Source organism: Sminthopsis crassicaudata, chromosome 6 (assembly GCF_048593235.1).
Source record: "Sminthopsis crassicaudata isolate SCR6 chromosome 6, ASM4859323v1, whole genome shotgun sequence".
Classification (NCBI taxonomy): Eukaryota; Metazoa; Chordata; class Mammalia; order Dasyuromorphia; family Dasyuridae; genus Sminthopsis; species Sminthopsis crassicaudata.
This window is the reverse complement of record NC_133622.1, coordinates 189,064,957-189,088,303: the sequence shown is the minus strand read 5'-3', so window position 1 is coordinate 189,088,303 and position 23,347 is coordinate 189,064,957. Positions and strand designations below refer to the sequence as shown.

The following is a 23,347-nucleotide window of genomic DNA, read 5'->3' as shown; positions in this document are numbered from 1 at the left end:
CAGTTCTGAAAGATTGTAGGGTCATAGACTTAATATGTGTTCTAGGCAGCTGTCTTGCTTCAAGGTCAGTGCTTTAATTTCAGAATTAGATTTTAATATTTGTCCAAATTTATGAACTATTACTGAGTTGTCAGATGTAACTAAATACCAGGTTATTAAATAGAAGAGTTGTTTTAAAAAATAGAACATCATTAATAAAAACAGGAATTTAGACAGGTTTTTTGTTTATATAAAAGATACACAATTATGAACAACATTCAAAATAAGAAAAATACAGGCTAGGAAGCTTTGTATTAAACTCATTTGATGAAATTCTGGCATTTAAAATCAATAAGAAATTTTATGTCAGAGCCATTCTTTAACAAGTAAATGGTCACAGAACATAAACAGAAAATTCTCAAAAGAACAAACTTATCAGCAATTATTTGAAAAAAAGTACAAAGCTGTAACAATCACAAAAGTGAAAATTGAAATAGGTCTGAAAAACAACCTTATAACCATAAAATTAGCAAAATCACTGTTTGATAATAGAATTCAATCAATGTTTTTGTTACTAGAAAAACCGATGTGTTAATTTGACTTGTGGTGCTGTGAATTGTTTCAGTATTTGGAGGAGTAAATATTATATAAAAGTTATAAAAGTATTTGTAGCCTTCATTCCAGCAGTGCCACTTTATATTTTACACTGGGGGCAGGAAGGGATGGGGTGGGATGGGGAGGTGTCTGATCTGTGGGTTGTATAAGGCTTGCAGAATCATTAGCTAAGGAAACCTCAGCAGACGATGAAGTAAAAGCTAAGTACAGCAACCTCCCATTGTTTAAGTTTTTAAGATGATAATTTTGGATGTCCTACGAATGATGTTATAAATATCCAAATGGCCCCCTTGTCAGTAAAAAAGTTTCCTGTTCCTGTTTTTTACCCTAAATATGTTAGGCGAGGAAAAAAAGACCTATATGTGTAAAGATATACCTTGTTGCAGCATTTTCGTAGCCAAGCAAATCCTGGAAATAAATAGTATCCTAACAACTTGAAAATTATTAAAACTAAGTTACAGTGTATGAGTATAATGAAATATTGTTCTGAAAGAAAATAGAAACAGGAAAAAAATGTTGTGACTTAGAGAAGGAGGAATGAAAGGAAAATATAATCCAACTATCATTGCTATATAAATACTAAAAACGTTAAAAAACAATAAAATCCATATTACATACATAAGGTAATTTTGCTCGCTCCGAGTAGGGTTTGTGTGTGTGTGTGTCTGTGTGTGTGTATGTGTTTTTTTTTTGTTTGTTTTGTTTTTTTTAACAATTAGTGTGTAAGTTTTTATTTACATTTCTAATCCTTTACAGGCAGGTCCTCTTTATCACCTCCTGCCTGCTCTTTTGCAATAAATAACTTTCTAGTTAGTCTTCCCATTATTTCCCTCATGTTTTTCCCCATTCCATTTTATCCTCCACACAGCTATCAATTTGATCTTCTATAAAGCAAATAGGAAGTGTTCCTATTCAATAAATTTTAGGGGCTCCCTGTTACATCCAGGATCTGCCAGTCTATCATTAACTTCTTATTAAGTGCCTACTCTGCCAGGTATCTTGACACTGGGAATATAAAGACAAAAGACAGTCCTTTGCCCTCAGGAAGTAGAATATGACAGGGGAAACATACAATATGCAAACAATGATCGACAAACAAGTTTTGTACTGAAGAAATAGGAAATTATCAGTAGAGGGAAGGCACTAGAATCCATAGATATTAACCAGATTTCCTACAGGAGGTGGAGTTTTATCTAGGAAGCCAAGGGACAGAAATGAGGAAGGAGAGCATTCCAGGCATAGGAGACAACAAGTGAAAATACTCAAGAGTTAGTCGAGAGGGACTATCTTGTGTGAAGAACAACAAGAAGGTTATTGTCAGGGTATGTGTGGTGAGTAAGGTATAAAAAGACTGGGTAAAGTGGAGGGGCTAGTTATGAAGAGCTTTGAACACTAAAAAGATTTAATATTTTATCTAGAAAGTGACAGGGAGTCACTGGTTTATTGAGTATGGGGGAAGAGAGTGACATGGTAAGACATGCAATTTAGGAAAATCACTTTGGTGGCTAAAATGGAAGATGATGTGGAGAGAAGAAAGATTTGAGGGAGACCAACTACTGTAATAGAACAGGTTTGTGGTGCTAAGGCAGTCTTAAGAGAGTAGGGGACATGTTGAAGAAATTACAAAGGGGAAATCCATAAGCTTGGACATCAGATTGGATATGGGAGGAGTCAAGGATGACACCTGGATTACAGCCCTGGGTGACTGAGAGGATGGTGATAATAATAGAGAAATTTGGGGGGAAAGTAATGAGTTCTGTTTTGAATATGTTTAAGTTTAAGATGTCTATAGAACATTGAGTTCAAGGTCTAATAAGCAATTGGAGATTGTAGAATAGAGTCAGCAGAAAGATTAGGGCTATATAAAAAAAATATGCAAATCTTCAGCAGAACAATGAGAATTGAATCCCTGGGAGCTGAGGAGATCACTAAGTGAAGATAGTGTAGGGAGAAAAGAATTGAGGCTTTGGGGGAAACCAGACAAGTGAGTGGATATGACCTAAATGAGGATCCAGTAAAGGACACTGAAAAAAAAGTGATCACATAGGTTGAAGGAGAACCAGGAAACTAGTGTCACAAAAATCTTAGAGAAAAAAAAGAGTATCAAAGAGAAAAATGTGGTCAATATTGGCTATCCTTATTTTTGGCTTTTAAAACTTAATAACCAGACAGACCCCTTTTCACCTTTTCAATTTTTCTTGGCTTGGCTTCATTTTACATCAGTTCATATATGTCTTTTCATGCTTCCTTGTATTCATCATTTTCATTTTTTTCTCCATTATAGTCATGTACCGCAGTTACTTGATGTGTTGATGGCATCCACTATAAGCTAACATTCTAAATCAATTTAGCTAAAAAGTGATATTGAACAAGAGAAATTGTAAGGAATATAGCATAAAAGTGACATGAGCTATTTCTATTAACAAAGCTTTTTACCCATATTTCCTTGCTTCTTTTTTTTTTTTTTTTTTTTTTTTTTTTTTTTTTAGCATTGCAAGAAGCTGAAGCTCGTTTTCGAGAAATAAAACTTCAGCGGGAAGCCAGAGAAACCCAGGAAAATGAACGTAAACCTCCACCTTACAAACACATTAAGGTGAGACTTTTAAATATAAATGTTTGAAGAAATAATTAGAGCATAATATTGAACTCAATATTGATAAGTTGGGTGACTACAAATTAATGTTAAGTTTCAAATGTTAAACATTTGTGCACCTGTATAGGAATTTCAAGAATAGATATAGCAAGCACACATTTTTTTATGGTGTCATCTTCAGTAAATAATAGCCATGTTAAAATTATTGCCAAGCAATATTGTGGAAGTTAGACCATACTCTAGGCAAATAGAAAAAAATTCAATACCAAGTGGTATGTGAAAAGCATAATATTAACAGTGTAAATAATAATTTTTGGAGAAAATCATAGAAAGAAAGAAAGAATCATTCACCTGGATGAAAAGCAAATTTGTGTCATTTTAGAATTGTGTGCAGGAATATCCCTTAAAAGATCAACATTATTGCATAGAAGACATAAGTTTTAAGCTTTATTTGCCCTGGTTTGATAGGATTTCAAGAAATATAGAGATGAAAAAAACATTTTAAACAGACAGGGAATTCACAAATGTATTTATGGTGACAATATACTTGTGAGGGGAAAAGATAATTCAATTTGGGTAGAAGAAAGTAGGAGCTGAAGTATGAATAAGATAGATTACAGTCAGACTGTGGAAGACCTTGTTTTTGAGCTTGGTGTCTGTAGTGAGAGGTTCAGGACCCAGGGACTGATAATTTATATCAAACTAGGGGAAATGTAGATGTACCAAAGAGATAAAATAAAAGATATTTAATGAACTTATTAGATATATTTGTTCAGCACTCGTTAATGATACACCAAAAAAACAAAAAACATGTGTGCTTTCTGTTCTTAAATAGCTCATAATATTATGATCATAATCTAGGTGTTGGGATCAGAAAGAGTATTGAATGAACTTTCTGCCCCCTTTGCTTATTGTTTCTTTTCCATTTCAGTGGCCCATTGACAGGACCTCAATTGTATGTCACTTTTCCCTACAACTGATAAGGTGTTTTGCTTTTTATTTTGCTAGGTCTGTGATTCTCCTTAAAATAAGTAAATCTTTATATGCATAATGTGTTTTACATATATGTACATTCATGTGCATACACACACACAAACACACACACATATGTGTGCTCCATAAGCATCTATTCTGATTTTTAATAAGAAAGGATCCATTAAGGCTCTTTCCTCTTACATTTCATAATACTATACTTCTAGATCCTTTTGGCCACCCTCTGTTTTATCATGCAGATGAGTATGCAGTTGAAGGTAGAGAGGAAGGTTCATTTTCATAGAACACTTTTCAGTTTTTCTCTGCTTCTCCCTTTACTGCCTTCTCTATTCTGTTATTACCTGAATATAGAAAATTAGGAATTGTTCATCTAACAATTGGTAAGCTTTTTTACCTGATGATGTCCAAGATCTTATTCTTTAGTCTCAGAAGAGAAGGCAAATGATTAAGATTAATAATATATTAGCTGGATTTCTCATTTTGGTTATAATGTATAAGATTTAAGGGACGTCATTGAAAGTGAAAGCATATAAAAATCAATAGGTTTCCTACTTTTCTTTAAAGTAGTTTCATTTTCTATGCTCAGGTAAATAAACCTTGTGGAAAGGTTCAGATATATACAGCTGATATTTCTGAAATTCCCAAATGCAACTGCAAGCCCACAGATGAAAATCCCTGTGGTTTTGATTCGGAGTGTTTAAATCGGATGTTAATGTATGAGTGCCACCCTCAAGTTTGTCCAGCAGGAGAGCAGTGCCAAAATCAGTGCTTTACCAAACGTCAGTACCCAGAGACGAAGATCATTAAAACTGATGGCAAAGGTTGGGGCCTGGTTGCCAAGAGGGATATTAAAAAGGTATGTGATGTTTTTTCATTGTAAGAAAATCAGAAAAGAATGATTTTTCAGATCTTTATTTAGTTGTCACATGATCTAAAAATTGGGAAAATTCTCAAAGTATGATTGAACTACTTATCTTTAAAGTTTTTATTCTGGGAAAAGAAATCTTACTCAAAAAGGCAACTCTGCCCTTTGGAAGAAGTAGTCACTAATTGTGAAGAATTGTTCTATTGCAAGTGATATTGGAAAAAGTGATATTTTAGTTCTATGCAACAAATAGTAGAATTCAAATAATATTTTTAGTTTCCCCTTTATCCTACTACTTTAAAAATGTATTTATCATTGTTAAATGTCTGTCTGTCTTCGCTGCTGTAGTTTTCCAAAGTTCAAAAGTCTGGTGGCATAGATGAGGCAATTGATTCTTTCCTTTTAATAAGTAGTAAAGGAATACCTAATCTGAACCCAGTGGTAGGTTAAAAAGCAATCTTGTTTTTATATGAATTTCAAATTGAGCACATGTAATTGGATTTTTTCTTACCTTTCTAAATTTCTATTTCTTCCAGTCCATTTTGCTGTGTTCTTTTAAGACACTATAAAAATGGAAATGTAATGGTCATATTTAAAAGAAGTTGTCATTCTAAATATAATTTTCTTAATTGTCTTGGGTATCAAGTTTGCTTCTGGATGTTTAGGGGCATTACCAGTGAACATTCTGAATGGTTAAAAATATATCATGTGTGGTTAGAGGGTGTAAATAGAGGAATGGCTTATGGGAAGTTATGCTTGTGACATATACTGACCATATGACCCTGATCAAATCACTTCTCAATGCCCCTGTTAACTTTCCAAGCTATAAGCAAGTGCCAATCTGCACTGGTACAGGAGTTTCCTCCATCAGAGTTTTTTATAGGTAAAGTACCTATCTAGTCTTAATCAGAAATGATGCCTAGAGAGATTGTTGTGTCGCTCTCTTGGAGCCCCTAAAATTTCCTAAGCTTTAGAGAAGTTAGTCTGGGGATGGAGCCAAAAGGCAGGTTTAAGGTATTCATAGCTCATTAGAAGTCTCTGCTAACTTTCTCAGGTTACCCTCTTGTTTTAAGGAAAGCTATCTTACAGAATCAACAATTGCTTAAAGAAAGAATTGGGTTAGAAAACTTTTAAAGCCTAAGTGGCACATCTTTTGCAGTCAATTCCTAGTTCAGCTCTTCATTCTTAGTATATAGCAATTCCTACACTGTCTAGTAATCTTAAAAAAAAGTAATCTAAAAAAATCTAAATTAAATTTGTGAGCTGGTATGGATGATTTTTATGTTTCAGCCAAGTCTTCTAAGCCCTTCGCCTTCGGTGACCAGTCTAAATAAGAGAATCATAGCTCATAGAAGATCTTTTGATCAGTACTTTAATATTTTAAAGATGAGACCCTATTCCTATCCTACTTGATAATGATGTAGAATATAAGATGTTTTCTTTGAACTGTGTGTGATATATTTATTATTGCTACGTTCTTCTGATCTACAGGGAGAATTTGTGAATGAGTATGTTGGTGAATTAATTGATGAAGAAGAATGTATGGCAAGAATCAAGTATGCACATGAAAATGACATCACACATTTCTATATGCTTACTATTGACAAGGTAATGCCAGATGAATTTACATTGTAAATTTGAGGCTTCTTAATGTTTTGTATTATAATAGTATTTTAACACAGTTTTTCCATTGTAAATTATACTTTTCTTTTATGAAATTATAGCTTTTCTTCCTTTACTCTTAAGAACAAGGCAACTAAGTAGCATAGTGGGAAGAGCTCAGAGCCTGGAATCAGAAATTCAAATGTGTTCTCAAATATTTATCAGCTGTGTGACCTTGATCAAGTTAATTAACTTCTGCCTAAACTGTAAAATGGGAATAATATTTACTTCCTAGGGTCATCATGAGAATCAAATGAAATCATATTTGTAAAGCACTTAGCATAGGATCTGATATATATAGTAGACACTATATAAATGCTTATTTATTTCCTCTGCCTCTTTATTAACCTTACAGCTCAGAGTTTAAAAACAAACAAACAAACAAAACTTGCATTCAAATCTTATTTTTTTCCACATTCCAGCTGAGTGACCCTTGACAGGTCATCTGATGACTCTGTATTTGTTCTAGGCTACTTTCTAAGACTATGAGCTGCAGGGCCTGTGCCAGCTTGAATTGGGAGAGGAAGTTTTTTCCCCGAGAGTTCCTTAAGTCAATTTAAATGACAAGTCCAGTCCTATCCTATTAACATCATGTTTCTTTAGTTTTTTTATTCTGCAGTGTCTAGTGCAGTCCAGCAACATAAATAAAAGGCTTGAATTTATCCTCTTTTGAAGCAGAATATTTCTTCAGCTCCTGTTAAGAACTTATTGTGTCCAAAAGTATTATGGATACAAAAACAAAATCCCTAAAGTGACTGACATGAGTTAGTAAGGCAGGTGTAAGAAAGAAAGAGGAGTTGTATAATTTTCAAGACCTTGCAGCAACAGGAAGAGATGAGTGACTTGCCAGTGTTCACCCCCAAACACCCTCCTTCCTTGCCCTCAGTCCATGGCATTGAAGTCCATGACACTCTGTGCTCCTATGGTAGAGTGAGCCATGGCAATCTTGGTTTCTGAATGTCAGAGATTTTTTGGGTGTCAAATGGGTGTTAGATGAACTTCCTTTCTGAAATGGACTAAGGAGGGTTGAATACATGCATATAAAAGTTTGGTGTAGAAATGCATTAAATGCAATAAGGAAACAAACAATGGGGGTGGGGTGGGGACACAAACAATTTAAGAGAGGATAAAAACAGGAAACTGGAGTAGTTACAAGCAAAACTAACTTCCTGATGCTAAAGGCTAGAGGAAAAAAAGAGAAGGTAGGAAAAAGAAAAGTTTTTTAAATGAAACTAAGGGGTTGGGGATGCTTTTTTAAAATGTTGTTTCAGACATATGGAGAATGGCTGAGCAAATGTGGTCTATAAATGTTAAGGAATGAGATTGTTTCAGAGAATCCTAGGCAGAATAAAATGAGCAAACAAGAGAACAATTTCCATAAGGATAGCAACCCTGTAATGAAGACCATCTTTGAAAGAATTCTGATCAATGTAGTCACTCAATATGTCCGCAGAAAGGCTGGTGAAATAAATTAGTGACCTTTTAGTGGAGAAGTGATGGCATTGAGATGCATCAATAGATAGGCATTTCTGGCTATGGATTCATTTTGTTTAATTGCTTACTTGTTTCAAGGTTTAGGGGAAAGATTAGTAAGAATGATGCCAAAAAAAGAGGGCCACTAAAGTATTTTTCAAAAAGAACAGAAGAAAGCATATAAGTAGGACGGTAGGACGGTTTGGAAAGTAGTATGTACACACTATATATATATATATATATATATACACACATATGCACACACACAATTGTGTATATTTATTTATTTATAGTCATATGTAATATGCATATGTATGTGGGTAGATATAGGCAGGAGAAAAAAGAAAACTTTTTTACCAGTTAGTGGATAGACATTGAAGAAAAATCCATAGCCTGCTTATTTAAAGGGGTTTGTGGTCAAGAGAGCTGTGAACATATGCTGTTTTTAGGGGAATATAATCCAAGCCATACTAGGACCTTAGAGGGCATCTTACTCTTGTCATAGCAGACGTTGTTAGAATATGAGCTGCTTATGGGATTTTTTTCCCCTTGGTGTTTCTTTGTATCCCCGGTACTTAGCATTAGTACATAGCATTAGTGCATAGTTTGTTCTTAATAAATGCTTGTTGATTATCTGATGTCACAAAATTCACAGCATTATTCCATGATGAGTATCATTTAGCCTGTTTTAAGATCTTAATAGTCATTTATGTCATTTTATGTTTTCATGTACAAGTGACTCTTTGGTGTCTGAGAAACCAGCAACATTATTTCAGAAGCCAACCTATCAACAAATCAAAGCAATTTAATCTGTATTTGGGTTTGTGTTACAGGTCCTGATAGAGTGGACCATAACAAGAAAGATAAGACAAAATCTTTACACTTTAGGACAATGGAATTTTAGTGGAGAAACTCAGTAATAGAAAATGACTAAAGCAAGCTGACTGCTTTTCTAAGCCACATCTCAATGTTTGTCTTGTTAAGAACATATCAATAAAAAGCAACATATGGCTACCATGGAAAGGATATTAGAAACAAATTTTGTTGTTTTTGAGTTGTGCCTTTGGGACTCTATTTGAGGTTTTGTTGGCAAAGATACTAGAATGTTTTGCTATTTCCTTCTCCCATGTATTTTGCAGCTGAGGAAAGTGAGAACAGAGTGAATTGACTTGCCCAGGGTCACATAGTATTATGCCACAGTTCTCTTTTATTGTCCTGACTCAGTTTCCCTAATTATCCTGACCCAGTCCTGCCTCAATTTCTCTAATTGGTCTGTCTCAGTTTATAATTGTCCTGTAAAACCTCCCTTCCCTCTTTATCAGAATATTTAATAAAGATACAAGATCTTATGTTTTAGAATATCAGAATGCCTTTCCCCATCCCAAGCTACTGGAATGTCAGATGCCATCTTATCAGGATGTCTCTCCCCATCTCCAGGGTGCCTCCCCCTATTATGTCATCTTCTGGAGGCTCACCCCACCCTATCAGAATCCCATTCCTGCTCTCAGGATCCTGACTCCGCCCTTGCCTCAGTCCACCTCCTGTGTCTGAGTCACATGTATATATGTCATTGAGAATTCACATTATTTGCTGGATTCTTGGAGACCAACAATAGTCTCTTTCAGCCTTTGAACCAAACCTTGGATCCATTTGGCCCAATAAATCTCTCCCTTTTAATAAATTATTAAATACTCTCAAATCTCTATCTTACCTCAGTTTCTCTGGCATTACAATAGCTCTTATGTTATTTGAGACCAGGCTTGAACTCTGAAGCGGAAGTCTTTCAAATGTCACTCCTATTGCCATATCCACTATGCTTCCTCCCTGCCCAAGAAACAAATACTTAAAAGATGTGCACATGGCTTTTCCCAATTACTTATATCCAACCCCTGTACAATTTAGATAATCTTTTAGAGATTCTATGTGTGAAAAATTGATTTTTTAAATATATCCAATAGTTTTTCTATTTTATTAAACAAAATAGAAAAAAGAAAAAGAAAAGGAAAATAAAACAAAAGAGAACATTGTCATATTCCCAGAAGAACATCAGGGAGGATTCAAAATATATGACAATAAATTACCAGTTCAAGAAATGATACATAATAGTAGAAGAAATTATTTATATTCATGAGTGTCCATTTTTGCTTTCTTATTGGTACTCCATACTCTTTTTACTTTATTCTTTTTTCTCAACTTTCAAACATCCTCTCCCCACCTTCCCCAAAGAGGCACAGATATAAATGTATACACATACACACACACACACACACACACACACACAAACAATATGTGAAAAATTACTTAACCCAGTTGCAATGCTGTTGACAAAGTTTCCAGACTTAACCTAACTGATTGCTAGATGATTGGTCTTCAGTCAGAGATTAGACTTATATTCAAAGATTTTTTTTAATTTGGGGTAAGATCTGCCAGAGTTCACACATCTAGCTGATATACGTTTCAGGAATCCAGGGTTGTCTCCACACTTCATTTAAATATTGGAGTATGATTTAGTGGAGGTCAAACATCCTAGCCCTCAAAATTAATATATAACATTAGCAAAATCCAGTGTTGCATTTAATTTCTCATTTTTGAGCCAATGTTATTCTATTTCTTAGTTTTAATTTTAGATATACATTGTAGATTCTCTGTGTAGTTATTTTTTTTAAATTTGGTCCCTTCTTTATTACCATATAATCTGAGAGAGTATATGATTCTGTTTGTAGGGGAAAATATGATGGTAGAAAGCACCCAGAATGGGGAAAGAGGGTTTCACAGACATGAGAAACAGAGCTAGAAATGAGATAGTGTCGTCTTTGGGAAGGAGACTGATCATTTGGACCACATGGTAATTACCAGATAGCATTGCTTCCATCTTTTCCCCCTAAATAAATATTTCTAAGATTGAGGTATAGCAGAAGGAAAAAAAATGAAGATGGAGAAAGAGGCATTAAGGCAATAATACAGGATTGGGTAGGAAGAGAGTTCAAAATTGGGACTTCAGAAGTTTTATCTCAATAAAGAAACACTCAGAAGGAATAACAGACTGGAGTGGAAAAGTAAATAATGAAGAGGAAAAAAAAGAAAACGTATTAGAAAAAAATCTATAAAAGAAAATGAAAATAGAGAAAGGAAGAAAGGAGAAGGAAAGGATTTTGAAGTAACTGTTTTATTGAGAAGGAAAAGGGCATTCACAGAAGAGAAAAAATGGATGAATATGTAAAATAAAGAATGAATTAATTGAAGTAAACTCTAAAAATGAGGAGGAGGAGAGAGAGAGAGAGCTTCCGGCTCCTTTGGTTATAGATTAGCTTCAAAGTAGTATCTACAGAAGTAATCTCAGGGATAAAGTACTTATTTAAAAGGGATTATAAACAGAAAATCATACTCAAGCATCCAATGAAGAAAAACTTAGAAACCTAAGGATCATAGTTTTAAGCATGAATAGATTAAGTAATCCAACAAAACTTTTAAAGAGTTCCAGAATAGAACACAGGATCAGTTTACCAAACATACTGTAAACCCCCTGCAGCAGGGGATTGTAAGTCAGACAAATATAATCATAAAAAAGAAATAAAAACACAATATCATCAAATAAACAATGAAACTGTTGATAGTAGACCAATGTTAGTGCTAAGCATATATACCAAATGGCATAATATTTAAATTCATTATGGAAATTTCAACTGAATTGCAAAAAAAGATGGGAAATAATACAATAGTAAAAGGAGCCTTGACTGTTCTGAGTAAACCTAACAAAGTTGAACAAAAGGGAAAAATATAGAACTAAATAAAACTGTTAGAGAACTTACATAAGAAAGACTTAAGGATCCTTCTAAATATAATAAACTTTTTTTTAGTACCACATATTATCTATATAACCCCAAGTACATATAAAAACTATTTTTAAACATTTTTTAAGTTTTGAATTTCAAATTCTGTCCCTATCTCCTCATCTCTCTTCTAGAAGTTATGAGTGTTCATATATAGGTTATGCATATATAGTCAACCACATTTTATCTTTACAAAAGATGGGAACAGAGAAAGTATAAATAAATATTTAAAAAAATTTTTTTAAACTAAATGTACTTTAGAAGATCATATGCCATAAAAATTGTAATCAGTACGGGGAAAACAAACAAATGACCAAAATGGAGACTTAATGACATTCTGAATAATTATTAGGTTAAAAAATAAAACTTAGAAACCATTATAAATACTAATTATGAAAGTCTGGTAATGACGAAACAACATGCCAAAATTTCTGTAATGTAGCAAAAAGCAGTCCTCAAAGGAAAAATTAAATCCTTGAAAACCTATGTTAACAAAGTAGAAAAAGAAAGGACTAAAGAAAAATATGAACTAGAATAATTATGAAATCAACAAATAAACCCAAAACCCAAAAGAGGATTTTAAAAAATAAGAAAAAACAGCTAAATTGAAGAGCTATAAAAATGAATAAAACCAAAAGGCAAACTTAATAAAAGGAAAAGGTAAGGAAAATAAAATTAATAAAGTTTAAATTGAGCAAAGTGAAAGCATAACAAAGATTTTTTAGATGATCATTACCATAATTAAATACCCACAAAAGCAAAAAATTTAAAAGATATTAAGGTTTTTCAAATATATATATGTATGAGGGCAGCTAGATGGCCCTGAAGTCAGGAGGCCCCTAGTTCAAATTCGGCCTCTCATACTTAATACTTGCTAGCTATGTGACCCTGGGCAAGCTAAATAATTCCAGTTGCCTCAGAGCATATATATAAATATAAATGCAGAAGTAGCAATACCAAATAAGGAGCTTAATTAAATTTCAGAGATATTGAACTAATTTTAAAAGGGAGAGGAAAAGGAAAAAAAAACAAAACCAGCTTCTTTTATGAGACAGATCTTAATATGTTAACCAGAAAAGGATAAAGGGGAAAAAAGAGAGAATTTATAAACCAATATTGCTAATTAACATTGATTTTTAAAATTTAAATATAACCCAGAGGGGGAAAAAAACAAAAATCAATTTTGATTTATAATTAGGATAGTTCAGATTAGGAAAATAATTAGCACCATGGTTTTCTAGAGCTTAGCTTAGTATATAATGAGCATTTAATAAATGCTTGTTTACTTTGTGGTTCAGTAATTTCAGTCATATCCAACTCTTTGTGATCCTATTTGGTTTTTTTTTTTTGGGGGGGGGCAAATTAGAGTGATTTGCCATTTCCTTCTATAGGCCAAATTTGAACTTAGGTCTTTTTGACTCCAGACCTGGCTCTCTATCTACCATGCCACCTTGCTGCCCTTTGGTTAGTTAGTTAGATGATTATGATTATGATTAACTGACTAACCAAGTAAATTAGTTAATTATATTCCCCAATAAGTAGTCATCCTTTTATTAAGTACCTGTGTGCCAGTTTTTGTGCTAATCACTGAGTATACAAAGAAAGGTAAAATGTAATAGTTATGTACAAACAAAATGTACATGGAAGAAGGCTCAATGTGTGCTGTGCACTTAAAAGATACAAAGAAGGGCAAAAGACAGCTTTTGCCGTCATTCAGATAGAGAAGGTGGTTATGTACAAATAAGCTCTATACAGAATCAATAGGAAATAATCAACATAGAAAAGGTTTTAGAATTGAGGGATTGGAAAATGGAATTTTAGCTTGGAACTTTAGGGAAACCAGGTGATGAGAGAGGAGAAGGGAAGAATGATATTTTAGGAATGGGGAACGATGACAACACCCTGAGTGTGAAGATGCAATATCTTGGTTAAGGAATAGCTAGGAGGCCATTGTGACTCTATTGTGGGTGGGGGTAAGGGGGGAGGAGAGGGAGTAAAGTGTGGAAAACCAGTAAATTGAAACTACATAATTACATATGCAGTGGTAAAATACTAGATTTCCTAATTAAATACAAGAGTAAACTAAAAATGCATATATATTTTTTAAAAATATTTTTTTGCCAATTACATTTTTAAATAACTTTTTAACATTTTAAAAAATGTTTTTGACTGATAAATTCTATTCCTTCTTCCCTTCCTGAAATAATAAGCAATTTAATATACGTTGGATATGTGCAATCATGTAAAACATTTCCATCTTAGTTATTCTGTATAAGAACACTTGAATAACAAAAAAAGTGACAGTGTATCTCAGTCTGTATTCAGACAATAATTTTTTTTTTTTTGTCCGGAGGCAGATAGAATGTTTCATCAAGAGTTCTTTGGGGGGTTATTCTGAATCATTTTATTGCTTAGAGTTGCTAAGTCGTTTACAATTCTTCATCAAACAATATTGCTGTTACCCTGTACAATATTCTCCTGGTTCTGCTCACTTGACTTTGCATCAGTTTCTGTAAGTCTTTCTATGTTTTTTCTGAAATCATCCTGCTTGTCATTTCTTATAGCACAATGGAACTCCATCACAATCATAAACCACAGCTTGTTCAGTCATTCCCCAATTTTTGAGGATCTCTTCAATTTCTAATTTTTAGCCACCATACAATCGCTATAACTCTTTTTGTACGACTAAATCTTTTCCTTTTTAAAAAAAAAATTTTCTCTTTGGTGTATAGATCTAGTAGAAATAATATTGATAGATCAAAAGCTATGCAACAGTTTTGTAATAAGCTAGACCTCATTAATGGATCAATATAAAAAATGAACCCCTAAAATCTTTACGTTTTCATTTAGTTAATACAAAATTCAGAAGAAACTAACATCAAAAAAAAATCCCTTTGCAAATTTAACCACAAAATGGATAAAATGTCAGGGGCTTAATTTACCAAGAGTATACCAAGTATACCAAGAGTATAAAAAGGACTTTTAACTAGAGGAATGATAAATACTTATGGCTGGATTATAATAATATAATAAAAATGATAATACTACCTAGATTGATTTACAAACCTAGTGCAATATCTATGAATTTACCAGAGTATATAGTATAAAACTAGACAGAATTATTTTGGAAATATCTAGAAAGTTAAGGGAAATAAGAAAAGTAGGAACCAAATAGGAATAGCACTTCTCGACTTCATATTACACTATAAAGTAATATTCAGTTCAATTTGGTTCTGTGGTTTAAAAAAAAAAAAAGTTAAAGTAGAATAACAAGTAGAAAGCAGAATCACAATCATTTGGACTTGACAAACTGCAGGACATTAATAACTTGGACAAGTTACCTACTTTATAACTGCTGGCTTAAACTGGAAAACAGCTTGGCAGAAATTAGGTCAACACCAACAACTTGTGTACTACAAAGCTTCCAAACAATAAGGGACTTGCATATTAAAAGTCATAACAAAGAAAAATTAAAAAGAATCAGATCAGATAGCTATTTTTTACAGTATGGAGGAGTGCAATATGGTGGGAAGTTCTTAACTCCACAAAAGATAACAGGTAAGCTCAGTTAATGGTTTTGGCACCTTGTTGAAATGAATTAAAATTGGTTTTCTTTTTATTTTTATGACATATCTTCTCATTCTTATAATTTGAAACTTTTAAAAAATTTCTGTTTACTGTATACACACAGATAATTTATAAATAACTTCTGTGTAGGCGAATGATAATGAGTCTTACTTGCAAGATTGATACTGAATGTGTTTTTAAAATGTCTTAGTAATTTTGTTATCTTAATATAGCTCACTAAAACTTTGTCCCTTCCATGTGGTTGTGACAGTCAACAAGTGAGCTAGATAATTAGTATTGGATTGGGGGTGTCATATTCCAGCTCATATGATATACCACAGTTTTCAGTACTACAAGTAAAAATTATCTGCAATTATTATTTTCCTTTAAAAAAAAAGATAGAGCTTTTCAAAGTTTTACCTAACATATAAAATTGATATGCTAACTTTCAGGACCGGATAATTGATGCTGGTCCCAAAGGAAACTATTCCCGATTCATGAATCATAGCTGCCAGCCAAATTGTGAGACTCTGAAATGGACAGTAAATGGAGATACTCGTGTGGGATTGTTTGCTGTATGTGATATTCCTGCAGGTATGTTGGGTTGTGAGTAAAAAACCTTTCATTACCAATATTTGTGAAGAAACCCAAGGAAATTCAATTTTAATAATGTACCATTTTCAAAGTATCGGCAATCCCTAGGCAATTTCTCTGATCTTTGTCATTCATTGTTTACTCATCCATAAAGTAAAGATGATAATGATAATCTATTTCCATAGATGGTTTGTGAGGATTATATGAAATAATGTATAAATTATTCTGCAAACCTTAAAGTGCTATCTAAATGTTAGCTATCATTATTGTTATTACAAAGTTTAAATTAATTCCTGTTCTAATGGAGCTGATAATTTAGTAAAGGGAGAAGATATACAATATTGAGTAAATATAAAATAAAAATTTAGTAACAAAGTAAAAAACAATATTATATGAAGCCAAAATGTGGGAGAATCAGATAAGATTATTTACAAATAGAAGAAATCAAAGACTTCATGGAGGATATAACATTTGAGTTGTGCCCAGGATAACATGAAGAAGTTTAGGAGACAGCAAGGACAAATATACAGTATAAATTAAAGTGCCGAGAATTTAGATTATGTGATAATGTAATAACTTTGAAATGAAATTATGGATGGCATTGAATTTGAATAGGCAAAGGAATTTTATATATTACTTACAATAAATTACTTTCCCCTCTCCTTCATGTTATGAGAGTTTGTATATTTTCTACAAAAAGGATTAAGAAAAATAGGATAGTATACCCCCCCCAATATGTTCATAGTTTTGTCTCAATACTTGTTAGTTTGCTGTGAGGAATTTTATTTTTCTTGCTCTTTTTAATAATTTTAATAAATTTGAAGATTTATATATTAAGTATATTTTAAAATACATATTAATATCAATAGAATGTAATTTGTGAGCAGTTTATTACTGTTTAGATAAATATTTTGATCTATTGAGTTTCTTTTCCTAGGGACAGAACTGACTTTTAATTACAACCTTGATTGTCTGGGCAATGAAAAAACTGTCTGTCGATGTGGTGCCTCTAACTGTAGTGGATTCCTTGGTGATAGACCAAAGGTATAGCAATAATTTAATTTTTTTTTTTCTTTTTAAAGCAAGGGCAATTAAATTGCATAGCAAGATGTGTGTCAAGATAAATTCCCTTAACACATATAGGAAGGTACATTTTAGGTAGTACAAGTTAATCTGCTTTCCCCCAGTGAACTTTTATTTGCATTTAGAAAGTTGGTTATTGGTTAGTTCTAAAGAAAACTCCTAAAAATTGGAAGTTTTCTCATTTAATAATCTATGTGGCTGCAATAGGGAGGTTGTACAATTCGTAGTGTTTATTTGAAAGGCAGAGGCAGAGGTAGATAGGAAGAAGTGATAGAAGACATCTACTTTTTTCCTAAAAGTTTTTAGAAGTGTAATATTTCTTGTTAATTAATTAAAGGTCGGGGGCACCTAGGTGGCGAATAGAGCACTAGCCTTGAATTCAGGAGGACCTGAGTTCAAATCTGGTCTCAGACACTTAACACTTCCTAGCTGTGTGACCCTGGGCGAGTCACTTAACCCCAGCTTCAAAAAAAAAAAAAATAATTAAAGGTCACATTTGTTCATCAGTTAACAGTGTTATTTATTTCCTTACTCTGGCAAGGGTTAACAAAAAATTGCCCAAGCCAGACCATCTAAGGCAAACATAAAGGAACCTCTGGCCTGAGAGTCAGTTTCAGCTTTTTACACATTTGTTTTCAGAGTATTGTTACTCACATTACTTGTGTTATGTCTTTAATTTTAGAAATAGGTGAGTATAACATTTTATATTTTTCTCTTTCATAGGGAGGATGCCCTTCCTGACATCATAGGAAGGGAGATGAAGACACCAAAGGGAAATGGGGAATCAGAGCAGATTAGTGGGTTTCTGAAGGGTCTCACTTGAAACAGTTATACATAAATCCATCAACATGGGAGATATTACATAAGCACATAGCAATATAGCACAGGATTGATAATGGAGCGAAGTAAAGCACTAATGTAAATTGTAGTTATATGTGACCTTTCAGTGAGTCTTTCTATGCTTCAATGGGGAAACCTGGTTTTGAGTCTAGGCCCTACCTCTATGAGCAAATCATATTAGCTCTCTGTTTTTCAATTTCTTTTATGTGGGTGAGAGGAAAGCACTTTGTGAACAATAAAACATGAATTTGTTATTAGTTATCCTCAATGGGATTAAAAAAACAAAACAAAACATTCTTTACCCTTTCTGTAATCTGTTAACTACCTGTGTTTAAAAAGGGTTATTTATTCTATATACATGTATTTCAATGTATATTAAGGTAAATTAAGCTTGAGATGAATATGTTTTACATGAGATTGACTTAATAACAGTCATTTTAAAACTTTCCCCTATATGGAATTTATCCTAGTTTCTTCCACATGTCAATAGGGAATTTTCTAAAATTTTGTCCCCTGATTTTGAATCTCTTGAATTATCAGCATTTCCTCTACCCTAATAATGTGGGGTGTTACTCAGTTTGGAAAAAAAAAAAATTTTTTCTAAAGTAAACACAACTGTTTATCCTAGAACTCAGCTGCTCTTTCTTCAGAGGAGAAAGGCAAAAAAACTAAGAAAAAAACAAGGAGACGTAGAACAAAAGGTGAAGGAAAAAAAGAATCTGAAGATGATTGTTTCCGTTGTGGTGATGGAGGTCAGCTGGTACTATGTGATCGGAAATGTTGTACTAAAGCTTATCATCTCTCCTGTCTGGATTTGGTTAAACGACCTTTTGGTAAGTTGTTATAATTGGATTCACACCCATGTTACTATTTTTCTTAGAGTGTTGTTTTGTTTTTTTTAATGAACTTATTTATATGCTTTCAAATACTATTTTGATTTGATATGTTTCAACTTGATATACTTGCAATCTGATAAAATTATTATTTTCTGATAGGATGAGGAAAATTATATATAGGCTTACAAAGACTTTCATTCTTAAGTTGTTGCTTTTAACCAATTAAACATTAATTTAATTTGTTAGTTGCATTTTAAATACTTAATTTTAGACACCTTAAGCACTCTCGAGTCTGAGTAATTTTAATATTCTTAATTAAAATATCTATGTAATCAGTGATTTTTTTTTAATTACAAAAATTGGAATAGAATAGAATATATAGAATCTCATGAGTTGAAAAAATGTTCCAGATTATGTAATTCAGCTTTTCTCTGAGTAATGGATTATCTCTCAAATCTCCCAATTGGTCATTCAGAAAGCTTTTCTTGATCTGACTGTTTTCTCAGAGTTGCCATGAAGAAGGCATCTTCTGTGTTTGTCATGAAGGATGTCATCTGTTACTCATGTTTTTTGGAGTTTGATGGTTATATATTAAAGACTTCGCATATCTACCACAACCTTTCTATATATCCAGAACACTGCTGTATTCATCAGTGCTTAGTAAAAATGTGGTTAAATTTAATGGAAAAAAGAAAAAATAGATTCTCTTTTGGGGATCAACATCATATGGTTATTAGCCATATGTAGATTCTAAAGAATCCTTTTCACCACTAGAAGGCACTGTTGAATTTTTAAGGGAAATTCACACTTAAAAGACTGAAAGTAGCAAACTTGTGTGAAAATGGAAATACAGATTCTTTTTTAGGCAACACTGGCATCAATTAGATTGGTAAAACAGTACAAAAATGTGTATTTGGGCCTAGATTTGTTTTATGAATACTTAAAGAATCTTTTCATTCAGTTCAGAGAACACTGAATTCTATTTCAAGAGGATTTTAGGTACCTTAATGAAACAGAATTTGAGCTGCTACAGAGAGACCTTGATTTATACTGTCTACTCCATCCCTGAGCAAGAATACTTAACTATAATACTTTCAAGAAGTGTTCATTTAGTGCCTACTTCCAGTTATGAGGAACCAGCTACCATGCTATTCATTTTTTTTCTTTTAAAATGTCTTTATCTTTCAGTTAGCTAGTTAAAATATTAAGATACTATCACAGATATCAGTCTCTTTTTAAAATGTCTTTAATACAATATTATTTGTAAACATAGCCATTTGTTAGACATTTCAACTTGATTCCCAGGCCATCCTAATTTCAAACCCATAATTTTTTGAATTCCAGTTTTTTTCTTTTAAGTAAATATTATTCAGAGCTGTGGTGTAAGAAAGATCTGCTTTCTAGAAATATTAAGAAAAATCAACCATACTGGTTGAACTTCATACATGACATACTTAATGCTTGTCCTCAGTGAGAGCAATAAATGTATTAAATTTTGTGAAGCAGATAATCAGGTAAGCATGTGATAGGACATTAACTCATAAGAAGTGACTAGACTTCATCAAAATCTGAGTCACAGACAGCTATATCAAGAAATAGTTATTTTACTGAAGGCTCAGAACTGGCTTTGTGGAACAACACCTGGAAATTTTGCAAAGTAACCAAGAGACAACTTTTCGTCATGGATAAAGAGCCTTTTGCAGAATTTGAGATCAAGTAGCATTTTGCCCTAGTCAAATCTTCTAAGATTTTACTCCATGTCCTTAGGCATTACTCTCAAATTAACTGGCATAATTAGGACCAATCTGTATTGGTGTATAGGGTGTGTCCTCATCATGTCCTCATCAGTATCTTTGGTAAATAAGAGTTAATTTCAGGCTTCTTTTGAAACTTTTACCCCCCAGACAGTGTCACTATGTAGGAAAAAATCTAAATTACTGACATTTTGTGTTTAGGGATTTTAAAAATTTCTAACACTTATGAATATTAATGTTTCACCTTTGATTACAGGGAAATGGGAATGCCCTTGGCATCATTGTGATGTATGTGGCAAACCATCAGTTTCTTTCTGTCATTTCTGCCCAAATTCCTTTTGCAAGGACCACCAAGATGGGACAGTCTTCAGCACCACACAAGATGGACGGTTACGCTGCTCTGAACATGAGTTTGGAGTGGAATCTATTAGAAACCCAAAGACTGAGAAACCCTTCCCAGAACCAACCAAGTTGAAGCCCAAGAGAAAGAAAAGAAGGTGTTGGAGGAGAAAAACAGAGTACAAATAGTGTCAGACTTCAGGGGTTTTGTGTATTTGTGTGTGGTGTGTTTTTTGTTTTTTGTTTTTTGTTTTTTGTTTTTTTGTTTTTGTTTTTGTTTTATTTTGTTTTGTTTTGTTTTGTTTTTAACTGCCAACACTATCTTGTAGATACAAGGATCTATCTTGTGAATAGGGTCAACGAAGGACACAGTTTTACATATCTAATAAGTGTACAGGTTTCATTTTGGGGGAAAGCATTTGTAAATCCACTGAGCCATCTCTAGCAGTTTCTGCTGTATCTGCACTGATAATGAATTGTGGTATACACAGTTCAGAATTTTTCAGGACAAACAAAACTTATTACACAACATTACAGTTACACTTGAATTTCTAAGAATGTAATGGTTCCCTCCTGCATTTGGGGATAGAAAAGGCATGATTGAAAAATTTGACGCCTATTTTCCACTTCACCTGAGAGGTATGGGTGTGGAAAACCATATTTCCTAAAAGAAAACACTTTTATAGGTGTTTAACAAAAAAGGCCTTTGCTCAGTGTTTTTATTCAGAAGATACCACAGTGATATCTATTTCAAAGGTTTTTAACTTGGTGTCCTCTGAAACAGTGAGTTTGGTCATCTCTCCTGCTCTTATAAAAACAGCAAACTGTAAAAGTTTTTTTGTTAATGTGAAATATTTTCTCAGAAATGTATATCCCTTTATAAGGAGAGGAGCACCCTAGGATAGTGAGGGGGGGGATTTTAGAGGATTTTTTTCATATTCTTTTTTTTTTTTCCTATTTATAGATTTACAACTAAAATATAAGTAACACTTTAGTCTTCAGAGCTGTAAAGAGTCTCAAACTTGGAACAACAACTTTTCCTAAAATGGCCACCGTGGTGAAAATCCTATCACCTCTTTTGGGCATATCTTTTGAATGCACAGTCATCTTGTCATCATTCTTCACCATTTTGGGAAAACGCTTTATATGTTTTTTATTTGGTTTTTCTTTAATGATTTTTTTTTTGGCTTTTAATCTCAAAATATATATTTGCTAAGCCTCATTTCACAAATTATTACTAATTAAAATGTATGTTTATTGATGATATCCTGATTTTTCATTACAAAAAAAATGTGAACTTATAGGGACATTAGACCTGCCATGTGTATGTTTCTATTTAGGCTAAAAGGTAAAATAAATAATTGAGGGAAAAAATGATTTTATGTACCGTTTCCTGCCCCATAGGTGTTTTGATATAAGGATGGGCAGAGTTGCTAACAAGTTCTGACCTGTGCAATCATGATCCAACCCAGATGCCCCTAGTTTATGCCCATTTAATATTTTATACGTACTAGCATAGTTTGCCTTTATAGTGCAGATCTGTTATGTAGCCCTTTAAAAAAATGAAGCATAGTCTATCATAAAAATGTATATTTTTTCAAAACTATTTTTTCAGGGTTTGAAAGATTTAGATTTTAGAATTATTGATGATTAAAGCTATTTCCATTACATGCAAATTTTGTGGGTCTTTTTTCATTAAAAATTTGAATTGATACTGGTCTAAAATGTGCCATTATCCAACATTATAATATGAAAACATTTGGGGGGGGGAAGATGAATAATCGTTTTGCTTTGATTGTGGATCAAAATTTAAACAGTGCGGGGAAGGCTAGCTTTACCCTTTTTCAGTTTTCTCCATTTCAAGTTATTTTAAGATGGAACAAGTTTTACACTGATTTCCATTGTGAGAGGTTTTTTTTCATTTGTTTCTAAAATTTTTTCAGCATATAAAAGAGCACCCAGCCATGGTGTAATGTTTGAGAGATATTAAGTTCCCTTTTTAAAGTTTTTTTTTTTCCCTGCTCTGAGAATACATTCTGATATTTGGAAGTTTGAAGTATAAACTCCAAAGAGCTCACAGTTTATTTCATGTCCCTCTGTTCCTCCTCTTACACTCTATCCAAGGATATTAGGGATATTACAGGAATGTCAAGGTGACTGAATGGGAAGAGGTAAAGAAGAAAAAGTGAGCATCTCTTAACAACTTTTTTTTTTTTTTAAAGAATGAAGGAAATACTTGAGAAACAACTGCTTTTAACATCTTCTGAGAATCAAATCCATCTTGAAAAGGAATTTACAAAAACCTACTTTTGATAATAATAGTT

The 23,347-nt window shown here is 32.9% G+C and overlaps 1 protein-coding gene and 1 non-coding gene across 6 annotated transcripts in view; both read left to right on the top strand.

Annotated features, from left to right (window-relative positions):
- NSD2 (nuclear receptor binding SET domain protein 2) overlaps positions 1-22,691 on the top strand; it is a 165,966-nt gene extending 143,275 nt beyond the window's left edge. For all 5 annotated transcript variants that reach the window (XM_074272557.1, XM_074272558.1, XM_074272560.1 and 2 more), the window contains 7 exons: positions 3,084-3,187; positions 4,767-5,036; positions 6,537-6,653; positions 16,030-16,171; positions 17,109-17,215; positions 18,723-18,927; positions 20,941-22,691. In XM_074272557.1, coding sequence (XP_074128658.1) covers positions 3,084-3,187; positions 4,767-5,036; positions 6,537-6,653; positions 16,030-16,171; positions 17,109-17,215; positions 18,723-18,927; positions 20,941-21,212 — 1,217 coding nt within the window. In that variant the 3' untranslated portion in view covers positions 21,213-22,691. The remainder of the gene's footprint in view (positions 1-3,083; positions 3,188-4,766; positions 5,037-6,536; positions 6,654-16,029; positions 16,172-17,108; positions 17,216-18,722; positions 18,928-20,940) is intronic.
- LOC141548097 (small Cajal body-specific RNA 23) lies at positions 15,808-15,932 on the top strand. Its single transcript, XR_012483801.1, has one exon.
- Positions 22,692-23,347: the final 656 nt, after the last annotated feature.